General features: G+C 49.0%; 1 protein-coding gene across 3 annotated transcripts in view; it reads right to left on the reverse strand.

Annotated features, from left to right (window-relative positions):
- PNPase (polyribonucleotide nucleotidyltransferase 1) overlaps window positions 1-12,356 on the reverse strand; it is a 343,937-nt gene that overhangs the window by 108,964 nt on the left and 222,617 nt on the right. For all 3 annotated transcript variants that reach the window (XM_045767790.2, XM_045767791.2, XM_069318828.1), the window contains one exon: window positions 2,835-2,992. In XM_045767790.2, coding sequence (XP_045623746.1) covers window positions 2,835-2,992 — 158 coding nt within the window. The remainder of the gene's footprint in view (window positions 1-2,834; window positions 2,993-12,356) is intronic.

Here is a 12,356-nt window from a genome sequence, read left to right on the forward strand (position 1 = left end):
CAAAGCCCACAAGAAAAAACTGGGGCAGCCACGAAAATACTAAGGAAGTTAGCCCACTGGCAGACTCATACAACACGGCTGGAGGAACAGGCTCGAATTCCCCCGTCGCTACCCCAGAAGGGAAATTCCCCCGAGATCGCCTGAGTCTCAAAACCAACAAAGCCCTGCCCCGACCCCGAACCCACAGACGGTAAGGATCTGGATGCAGGTAGGAGGGGGGGGGGGGACCCCAGACTAGACCACAGCAGGGAAAAGACAAGGGGCATGGAAGGAACCAAAGCAACCAACACCAACCAAAACAGGGAAGCCTCGGGGCTTCTGGGGAGCAAACAACCGAGAGTGTTGCCACCATCGAAGCTCATTGTGCAACGCCGGTGCTTGCCTGCACCTGCATAGTCAGCATAAGACTGGGTAACCGAGTCACAAATAAGCAACAATACTCAAAGAACTCCGGGCCGAAGGTGTCACCAACTCCACAGGCAGCAGACGGAGGCAAAGACAGAGAGAGTCACCCGGAGACAAGGGGACAGAGCAACCCTCAAACTCGCTGGAAGCGAAGGGGGACTCCGGGGTCACATCCATCGGACCTGCATGCCCCCAGGGGTTTCCCAGGGTCCTGAGCGTTTACTATAATAGGACTAGCGCTCAGGTAATCCCAGGCAGGGTATCTGCTAACCGGCGCCCAAGTCTACCAAACAACCTTCTAAGAACTGAACCCCCGGGACGTGTACACTCACGGGAACCTAGCAGGGGAAATCACCAGAAGAAGGAAGAATACTCAGTACACAGGGGACACAGGGAGCAAGAACTAAGGCAGACCCCCCCCCCACCAGGCAGACAAACAAAAAGAAAAAAGAAAACCCCGCAAGACGACAGCGTACCCAGGCGGAACAGAGCTGGCCGCTATGATTGGTGAAAACAAGCTGTACAATACCCTGCGCCCCACCAGTGCAAACTGCCCCTAACCCTGGTTGATACCTGGTTGATGGGGTTTTGGGAGTTCTTCTACTCCCCCCCTACTCCCTAAGGCAAACAAGGGAGACAGAACACCCGAGCACACAAAGGGCGGCTGAAAACCAAGCAGTAAATGGCCTAGCAGAGGCAGAACCCAAGGAACTTGTGGAAGGTGGCCCCAAGCCCCAAGGGCAGTACTCACAGGGCACCTAGGGAAGGAAACCCTAGGCACATGCAGCCCGAGTACTGGAGAATCACTCCTGACTCACGCACCACCTAGAAGACAGTCACCACACTCTAGGTACAGTGCAGAAACAACCACCGGAGCCGGAGCACACGACCTCAGCCTCTAGCATCAGCCAAAGAACTGATGGTGGATAGCTGGCGTGGTAGGTCTGGGGCTCCCCCTTTCCCCTCCCAGGGAGAGGGGAGCTGCGCAGACAGTGGCGCAGCGACGTGTGACATCATGATCGTTTGCTCATTTCTTTTACAGGAGTTCTATCCACTTGTTCGGATTGTGGTAGCAATTTTCACCAGAATAGGGGTTTGTTTTAGGACGCTTACCTTTCTGGGTGCCTGACCCGGTCGATGGCAGACATAAAAATAATTCCAACCACACAGGGGTTTCTATAGGCCATTGCTCCCCTTGCCTCTCTGAGGGGGCCAGGTTCTGGCCGTGGTTCCCGGTAGGCCCAAAGAACTCCATACACATGACTGATGCCAAAGTCTGACATTAGCATATCAGCCTGGATAAGCTCCAGAGAGCCTAAGGGGCTCCCCCACAGAAAGAGAGCACTCTGTCCAAAGACCAGGACGGCTCAGGCGGTGCATGAGCAGACCAGAGGTGACAACCCCCAAAACAGCTTGCGAAATGGTGCAGAAGAAGCATCAAAACCGAAAACAAGCTGCAGCGGCTCCGCCAACGCCGCATGATTCGAGGCGATAGTATTTGGCATAAGATGATGGTTCTGAAACAGCCACGAGAGAAAGGACAAAACAGCCTTAATCAAAAGCGAAGTACAGCGACGAAGAGACAAAAAGAACCGGAAGGAACGCCAGGAAACTTCATACTGCTGCTGAGACGAAGCCCACAGGTGGGACACCATCAAAGATCACTATACAGATGGTGACAGACACAAGTCAAAAAGACCAAACGTGATGACTCGAAGAGAAGATCGAACCAGTCTTGTAATGGACCAGAGCGATCTGCTGAAAAAGATGGAGCTGCGGAAAATCTCCAGGTTCGGTCACCAAGCAGTGCCTGAAACCCAGGCTGGGCCAGCCACCATGGGGCCAAGAGGACTTCTCTTCCCCCTGGTAAGTCTCCAAGCAAGCCAGGACCTGGAGCAATAGCTGAACCGGGGAGAAGAGGTACAGGAACCCCAACTTCGACCAGTCCTGCTGGAAGGCATCGACCCCAAAGCCTCGCAGTCGGGGAAGGGCGCAACATATACCGGAAGATGCCTCGACCATGCCGACGCAAAGAGGTTCATCCCCGAGTGCCTGAACGTTTGGCAGAGCCAACTGAATGAGTCGGCGTCGACCGTCCATTCTGTGGACAGGGGAATGAACCGAGACAGGCCATCCGCCAGAACATTGGACACACCCCGAATGTGAATGGCCAGGAAAGCCAAACCCCGAGAACTCAGTAGACGAGTAACCCGAAGCCAAGGACTGCATCGAACCCCCTCGGTTCAGCCAATGGACCACCGGGGAGCCGGATCGTAGACCCGTGGGTGACCTGAACCCTCCAAAGCGAAAACCACACCGCCATGAACTCCCGCTCTATGCTGTGGGCCCGACGGAAAGACGAACCCCAGCACCCCCTGGCTGGTCTGGTGAGCACTGGTCTTTTCGTTTGTTTTGTTACACATTCTTACCAAGATGTCAGTCAAAATCTTATAATCTTGGAGCTTATTACTGTCATCATAGCGTGTGACCAAGCCAATTGCAATCCCAGCTGCTGGCGCAGATATGTTGACACCTGCATCCATTAGGGCCAGACTTCCACCACACACAGTTGCCATAGAAGATGACCCTGCAAGTAAATATAGAAATTCCATAAAGACAGATAGGACATTAGCTGAAAATTGTGAACAACCAGTCTTAAATTATTTACCACTTATGCATGGTTGCCAGCACTACTGAGTTCTATTCTACATGCTAGGAATACCCAACACCAACAAAATATATCTAAACTTACAACTTGGTTATTAATACATATTTAGAAAGCTTTTTTTCACAAGCTTTCATATTTCAATGAAATACAAACATTAAATAAAAGAAAAGCTTGTTCACTGATAAGGAAATACATCAAATGTTACTCTCAAGTATCTGGAATTCATTACTAGTAATTGTAACCGAGTTCTTGCATTTTGATGTCACAATTTCACTTTAAGTACTAATGACTTAACTTCAAATTTAAAGATAAAATAATCCATACAAAATTTTTACCCTTAAAAAACCAGCGTTGAATGTAATGAAACGCCATTTTCTGGGTGAGACCTGGAGGCTCCCCGGAGCTTTACCGGCTGATATGCTAATGTCAGACTTTGGCATCAGTCATGTGTATGGAGTTCTAGGGCCTACCGGGGACCACGAGCCAGAACCTGGCCCCCTCAGAGAGGCAAGGGGAGCAATGGCCTATAGAAACCCCCGTGTGCTTGGAAGCATTCTATGTCTGCCATCGAACGGGTCAAGCATCCAGAAAGGTAAGCATTCCAAAACAAATCCCTATTCTGGTGAAAATTGCTACCTAAAGCCGAACTAGTGGATAGAACTCTTCAACAGAAAACAAGGAAACTAGTATGACGTCATACGTCACCGCGCCGCTGTCTGCACAGCTCCCACCTCCCTGGGAGGGGGAAGGGGGAGCCCCAGACCTCCCACGCCGGCTATCCACCCATCAGTTCTGAGGCTGGATGTCAAAACACGCGAAAAACGCCGACCGGAGGGAGGGAGGGTTGCCGGGGAGCCTCCGGGTCTCACCCAGAAAATGGCGTTTCATTACATTCAACGCTGGTTTTCTGGGGGGAGCCCCGTCGGCTCCCCGGAGCTAACTACCCACAGAGGAAGGTCAAAGGGATAGAACCGGGAGGCAGACACCACGCACCCCCCAAGGAGGCGAGACAACCGGCAGCAAACGCCAACCCAAGGCGCCACAGCCCCGAAAATCCCGGGAACAACACGAGAACCACGAGCAGCAAGGCCCCTGCACGAACACCAAAAATCCATGCCCGAAAGACCGCAAGGCCACGTCGCCCAGACGGCAGCGAGAGCAGCGAAGCCACGAACGCCACAGGCATGAGGGAAGAACACAGGCAGCTTAGCCGCAAGAACACGGCTGACCACCTGGGACACTATCACCCGCGAACCGGGAAGAACAGAACCGGATCAACGCAAAACGCGCTCTGGACCCAAACTCCGTGGCACGCAAACAACAGCGGAGGGCCGCCACTGAACACAAAAACGACACACCCCCGGCCCGACCAATAGCACCACTGCACTCCACAGGTACTATCCCGCAAGTTCTACCAGATAGGCGGGACCCAAGAGCCAGAGCTCAAATCCTGCAAGCACAGCCAGGAGCCTCACCAGGTGAGTACAGAACCAACCCTACAACCCCCACACCTCACAACATTAAAAAGGAGGGTCCCCTGAATGACTCCAGCATGGGTTGGACATGCACATGAGGGGGACAGGAAGGGGTGATAAAGGGACAGTCACTGGTGTGCGAACGGTCTCAGTCGTACAAAAACATACCTAAATAAAGACAGGTATATAAACAACACCGCATCCAGCGCCCGGCCAAAAGACGCCAGACCGCAGAAACTCACCTGGCGAATGGTGGCACGAACTTGACACGACTCAACCGTGCCCAGAAGAACCTGGGAGCACCGCCAGGTGAAGACGCCAGAGCCGGACCCTGCCGGACCCGCAGGAGAGCAGGGAGAGGCGAAGGAGGCGGTCCACACCCATGACACAGGGAAAACCGCGGTGTCCTCCCCACAACTGGGAACCAGGACACCCCCGGCGCAAAGGGGCACATACCGCAGCCAGGGAGAAGAACAAGAGGCAAAGCACTGTAGCAAAAAAGGGCGCAAAACACCAGCACTGAAACACCGCCCAGACCAAAACAAACTCCACGGCGCATGCGCATAACACGCTGGCCGAACCGCACACCCTCCCTGCGGGAAGGCGCCAGCCAGGACTACTGCACGAGAAAAGTAGCCAAAAGAGGAAGCAGGAACAATAAAACCGGCCAAAGAAGCAAAGAGCCCAAAAAGGAACCCAACCGGGCGACAAGCAGCTCAACAGGGCGACAAGCAGCCCAACAGGGCGACAAGCAGCCCAACAGGGCGACAAGCAGCCCAACAGGGTGACAAGTAGCCCAACAGGGCGACAAGTAGCCCAACAGGGCGACAAGTAGCCCAACAGGGCGACAAGGACGAGGAGCCGACAGACGTTCCAATAATGCGGGAAGTAGCGAAAAACCTTCCCGTACCCTCGAGAACACGGAAGCCAACACTAGTCCCGAAGGCACACAAAGGCGCTGGCGCACCCGAGATCAGAAGTCACGCAGAAACCCATCGAAAGGGGAAACATGACGAAAACACCGTCCCAAAAAGGGGTGGGAGGAAACATCCACCCACAGGACGGAACCAACCGACTCAAAGGCCAAGGAACCGAGCCCGGGAAGAGGCCGACGCCCAACAGCACGTATGGCGAGTGGGGAGGAAAAACCCCACTCCGCGCAACCACAAGCCCCGCCTAGAGGGGGATAAAAACCCCCACTGGGTCCAACGGGGCCAAGGCCCCCTAAGTCAGCCCCTTCCCAGCCCCGGGAACCTACACGACAGGCCCCGGGGCCGAGCCGTTCCCCCAAAGCCCCGACCGTACCAGAAAACCGGGGCAGCCGTGAAAACACTAATGAAGGGAGCCCACTGGCAGACTCGTACAACACGGCTGGAGGAACAGGCTCAAATGCCCCTGTCACTACCCCGGAAGGGGAATTCCCCGAGACTGCCCGAGTCTCAACACCACCAAACACCCCGCCCTGAACCTACAGACGGTAAGGAACCGGATGCAGGCAGGAAGGGTGAACCAGGGGAAAGACAAGGGGGCGTGGATGGAACTGAAGCAACCAACACCCCCAAGTCCCAAAACGAACTACAACAGGGCAGCCCTGGGGCTCCCGGGGAGGAAACCATGAGAACGTTGCCACCACCAAGGCTCAAGTGCAACGCCCCTGCTGCCCGCACCCGCTTTGTCAGCACAACTGGGTAACCGAGCCACAACGAGCAACCAAACTCGCAGGACTCCGGGTCGAAGGTGTCACCGACCCCACAGGCAGCAGACGGAGGCAAAACAGAGAGGCACCCAGAGACAAAGGGTGAGAGCAACCCTCAAACTCGGTGGAAGCGAGGGGGGGACTCAGGGGTCACATCCATCGGACCCGCGCGCCCCCAGGGGTTTCCCCAGGATCCCGAGCGTTTACTATAAGAGGACTCGCGCTCAGGTAATCCCAGGCAGGGTTCTGCTAACCGGCACCCAAAGCTACCAAACAACTTTCTAAGAGCTGAACCCCCGGGACGTGTACACTCACGGGGACCTAGCAGGGGTACCACCAGAAAATACCCAGAACACAAGGGACACAAGGGGCAAGAACGAAGGCAGACCCCCCACCAAGCAAAAACAAAAACAAAAGAAAAAACCCGCAAGAGGACAACGTACCCAAGCGGAACAGAGCCGGCCGCTGTCATTAGCTGTGCGGTACCCCGCGCTCCTACCAGTGACAAAAACTACGACCTACCCAGAGATAAACCAGGGCAACAAAACCTCAGCCGACTCCAAGGGCAGCCCAGTACTGAGCAGTAAAGGACACAGCGGAGGTAGAACCCAAGGTGACTTGTGGAAGGTGGCCCCAAGCCCCCAAGGGTAGTACTTACAGGGCACCTAGGGAAGAGAGCCCTAGGTGCATGCAGCCCGAGTACCGTGGAATCTTACTCCTGGCTCACACCCCACCGGTAGAGACTGTCCACACCACAAGGCACAGAACTGAAAACAAAAATCGGAGCCAGAGGCACTTGACCGACCAGTAATTCCATCAGCCAAGAACTGCCAGTTGGATCGCCGGCGTGGAGGGTCTGGGGCTTCCCCTTCCCCCTCCCAGGGAGAGGGGGTTGCGCAGACGATGGCAAGGTGACGTGATGACGTCATGCTAGTTTTATAATTTTGTTTGGAGAGTTCTGTCCACTCGTTTGGCTTTCGGTAGCAATATTTTTACCAGAATAGGAGTTTGTTTTGGGGCGCCTATTTTCCTGGGTGCCTATCCTGGTCGGTGGCAGACATAGAATGCTCCCAACCACAAGGGGGGTTTCTATAGGCCATTGCCCCTTGTGCCTCTCTGAGGGGGCCAGGTTCGGCCTCGTGGTCCCCGGTAGGCAAGAACTCCTTGCACTTTGACTGATGCCAGAAAGTTATACATATCCATTCAACCTGGATAGCTCCGGGGAGCTGATGGGGCTCCCCCCAGAAAGTGGGTGTTGACAGAGCGGTCGTCAGAGCCGGTCAGCGTCACCCGAGCTGACAGGTGAGAGTTGTCACAAAGATATTATTGCCTAATTATTTCAATGTCTCTGATTTATTTTTTCTTAGTTTTTATACAGTAGTATTATTCAATAGTGTGTAGTGTGATATATTTATATAATAAATGAGGTGAATCATTGCTATACTCAAAATTATGGTGTGCATATTAGTGATTCAATTATTATGTTCATAAAACAATAAACAAATAATTTTGCTGTTAATTACACTCTATACACAGGTTATATATAAGTATCTGCATATTTTGGTCACCATAACGAACCACTAAGTTGGTATTATGAGTCGAAAAGCAACGAGGAGTGACCGCCACAAACCAGCCAGCCACTCGTTGCTACTCACTCCCTCAACAACGCCTCACTCGCCCACTTTCTCCTCCCACCATACTGTTTTATACTTTATTCACAAATACAGACGTTATATATAAGTATCTACATGTTTTGTTCAACACAATGAGAGAGATTATAGCGAGAGCGGATAACGATAGATCACGACTGTTGATAGTCGGTGACTTCAACTTGAAATCCATAGACTGGGAAGCATATGAAGCTAAAACAGAAGATTTTTGGACCTGTAAATTTGTAGACCTCATCCTGGAAACATTCTTGTATCAACATGTTAAACAAGCTACGAGGATGAGGGAAGGGGACGTTCCCTCCATGCTAGATTTGATATTTACCAGGAAGGAGGAAGAGATATTTGACATTCAGTACCTTCCTCCCTTGGGTAAAAGTGACCATGTCTTTTTGGGAATAAAGTATGCAATGCGTTATAAGCTGGAAGAAAATAAGGAGGTTGAAGCAGTTGAAAAACCAGACTTCAGGAGAGGACATTATGGTGACCTTAGAAATTTTTTTAGTGAGTATAATTGGACAGACTTGATGCTAGGCAAGGAAGTGAATGAGATGTATGGCAAGTTTTGTGAAATATATGATAAAGGCACAAAAAAATTTATACCAAAACAGAGATGCAGAACTAGGAAACAGGATTGGTTCAATAGAAATTGCGAGAGGGCTAGAGACCGAAAGACACAAAAATGGAATCAATACAGGAAGAGGCCGAACCCCCAAACATACCAGCGATACAAAGATGCGAGAAACAACTACACGGCAGTGAGGAGAGAGGCAGAAAGAAATTTTGAAAAAGGGATTGCGGACAAATGTAAAACAGAACCAGGTCTATTCTATAAATTCATAAACAACAAATTGCAGGTAAAGGATAATATTCAGAGGTTGAAAATGGGAAATAGATTCACGGAAGATGAAAAGGAAATGTGTGAAACACTAAACGAAAAGTTCCAAAGTGTGTTTGTACAAAATGAAATCTTTAGGGAACCAGATACAATAAGAATTCCAGAGAACAACATAGAACACATAGAGGTGTCTAGAGACGAAGTGGAAAAAATGCTCAAGGAGCTCGGTAAGAACAAAGCAGCTGGCCCAGATGGCGTTTCACCATGGGTTCTGAGAGAATGTGCATCTGAGCTCAGCATTCCACTTCACCTGATCTTTCAGGCATCCCTGTGTACAGGAATCGTAGCAGATGGGTGGAAACAGGCTAACATAGTTCCAATCTACAAAAGTGGCAGCAGGGAAGACCCCCTCAATTATAGACCTGTATCATTGACAAGTGTAATAGTGAAAGTATTGGAAAAACTAATCAAAACTAAATGGGTAGAACACCTAGAGAGAAATGATATAATATCAGACAGACAGTATGGTTTTCGATCTGGAAGATCCTGTGTATCGAATTTACTCAGTTTCTATGATCGAGCCACAGAGATATTACAGGAAAGAGATGGTTGGGTTGACTGCATCTATCTGGACCTAAAAAAGGCTTTCGACAGAGTTCCACATAAGAGGTTGTTCTGGAAACTGGAAAATATTGGAGGGGTGACAGGTAAGCTTCTATCATGGATGAAAAATTTTCTGACTGATAGAAAAATGAGGGCAGTAATCAGAGGCAATGTATCAGAATGGAGAAATGTTACAAGTGGAGTACCACAGGGCTCAGTTCTTGCACCAGTGAAGTTTATTGTGTACATAAATGATCTACCAGTTGGTATACAGAATTATATGAACATGTTTGCTGATGATGCTAAGATAATAGGAAGGATAAGAAATTTAGATGACTGTCATGCCCTTCAAGAAGACCTGGACAAAATAAGTATATGGAGCACCACTTGGCAAATGGAATTTAATGTTAATAAATGTCATGTTATGGAATGTGGAATAGGAGAACATAGACCCCACACAACCTATATATTATGTGAGAAATCTTTAAAGAATTCTGATAAAGAAAGAGATCTAGGAGTGGTTCTAGATAGAAAACTATCACCTGAGGACCACATAAAGAATATTGTGCAAGGAGCCTATGCTATGCTTTCTAACTTCAGAATTGCATTTAAATACATGGATGGCGATATACTAAAGAAATTGTTCATGACTTTTGTTAGGCCAAAGCTAGAATATGCAGCTGTTGTGTGGTGCCCATATCTTAAGAAGCACATCAACAAACTGGAAAAGGTGCAAAGACATGCTACTAAGTGGCTCCCAGAACTGAAGGGCAAGAGCTACGAGGAGAGGTTAGAAGCATTAAATATGCCAAAACTAGAAGACAGAAGAAAAAGAGGTGATATGATCACTACATACAAAATAGTTACAGGAATTGATAAAATCGACAGGGAAGACTTCCTGAGACCTGGAATTTCAAGAACAAGAGGTCATAGATTTAAACTAGCTAAACACAGATGCCGAAGAAATATAAGAAAATTCACCTTCGCAAATAGAGTGGTAGACGGTTGGAACAAGTTAAGTGAGAAGGTGGTGGAGGCCAAGACTGTCAGTAGTTTCAAAGCGTTATATGACAAAGAGTGCTGGGAAGACGGGACACCACGAGCGTAGCTCTCATCCTGTAACTACACTTAGGTAATTACACTTAGGTAATTACAACTGTACAACTAAGCTGATATAGTTAGTTCAGGCACTAAGAGTCTTCACTATACACACAGCTGGCGGTTCCCTCACTCATTCAAGGTCACACGCACTAAACTTTTTCCCCCAACAATACTTTGCAGTGTTATTACACTATATACACACATATTATATATAAGTATCTATATATTGTATGCATCGTAACTGTACACCTAAGCTTGTAGAGTGCCCAAAGAGCATAGTGGCTACCCTCTATACAACCAGACAAATCATGCAGACGACGTCACCTCCGTCACCCAAATGGCTCCTCCCAACATAATCCTTTTGTTCTTATTACACTAATACACACATTATTTTTTTTTTTTTTTTTTTTTTTTTTTTTTTTTTTTTTTTGAGATATATACAAGAGTTGTTACATTCTTGTACAGCCACTAGTACGCGTAGCGTTTCGGGCAGGTCACTGGAATACGATCCCCTGCCGCGAAGAATCGTTTTTTCATCCAAGTACACATTTTACTGTTGCGTTAAACAGAGGCTACAGTTAAGGAATAGCGCCCAGTAAATCCTCCCCGGCCAGGATACGAACCCATGACATAGCGCTCGCGGAACGCCAGGCGAGTATCTTACCACTACACCACGGAGGCTGTGATATATATAGAAGATAGATTATAGATATAGATAGGATAGATTATAGATATAGATATAGATTATATAGAAGTATCTATATTTGTGTTCACCATAGAGAACCACTGAGCTGGTATGGTGAATGAAGACAGTAACAGGTGGCCACACAGTCAGTAAACGATGCTATCTCCCTCCGTCCCTCAGCATCACTTCTCCCACAGCGCTAATTATCACAACAATCCTGCTATTATCACAATCCTGGTCATTTTTATCACAGTCAGGGGTCCTCTGTAATATTGTCATCTCTAAATAATAGCAGTTATATATTTATTTTGACATTTTTGGCGATGCTGTGGTCACAAGCTGAACAGCAATGCTGTTCACTCATGCTGCATGCGCCAGCATCGGTTGCTCCAACAGTACTGTGCCTCTCACACTGGAGAATATTGCCCACGATTTTTTTTTTAAATGGCGTCTGTTTACAAGAGCCCTGAGGAAGCTACTGTGAACCCCGTGTAGCCGCGGGCCATTTGAATCGTGCCTGGCACCCTATGGTGTATATATACTCCATGCGCACTGTGGGACATGTTACTCATGGCGTATATTTATGCCATGCGCAGTTTAAGGGTTAAATATGCAAAATCTAGAAGATAGAAGAAACAAAGGCGATATGATTACTACGTACAAAATAGTGACAGGAATCAATAAAATTGATAGGGAAGAATTGGTAAGACCTGGAACTTCAAGAACAAAACCTCATAGATTTAAACTAACAAAACAAAGCTGCCGGAGAAATATAAGAAAATTCTCTTTTGTAAACAGAGTAGTAGACGGTTGGAACAAGTTAGGTGAGAAGGTGGTGGAGGCCAAGACTGTCAGTAGCTTCAAAGTGTTATGACAAAGAGTGCTGGGTAGACGGGACACCACGAGCATAGCTCTCATCCTGTAACTACACTTAGGTAATTACAGCCATGTGTAGCATAGTGGGGGAGAAAAACAGAACTAGGCAAGGAAAAGACCGGAATACAGACCAAGTAGCAGCCGGTAATGCAATGTACACGACCAACCACAACGCATGGTGTGGGTGGTCGCACATACAGAGGGACACCATGGATATCAGGGTGCACCCAGGCACCAAAGAGAGGCAAGGAAGGAGTGTCCAGAGACCTGAGACCAAGCCAAGGAAGGAGGACACAAACACAGACCGGGGGAACGAAGGAGTGTCCAAAGATCGAGAAAAGA

Source organism: Procambarus clarkii, chromosome 91 (assembly GCF_040958095.1).
Source record: "Procambarus clarkii isolate CNS0578487 chromosome 91, FALCON_Pclarkii_2.0, whole genome shotgun sequence".
NCBI classification, from domain to species: Eukaryota; Metazoa; Arthropoda; class Malacostraca; order Decapoda; family Cambaridae; genus Procambarus; species Procambarus clarkii.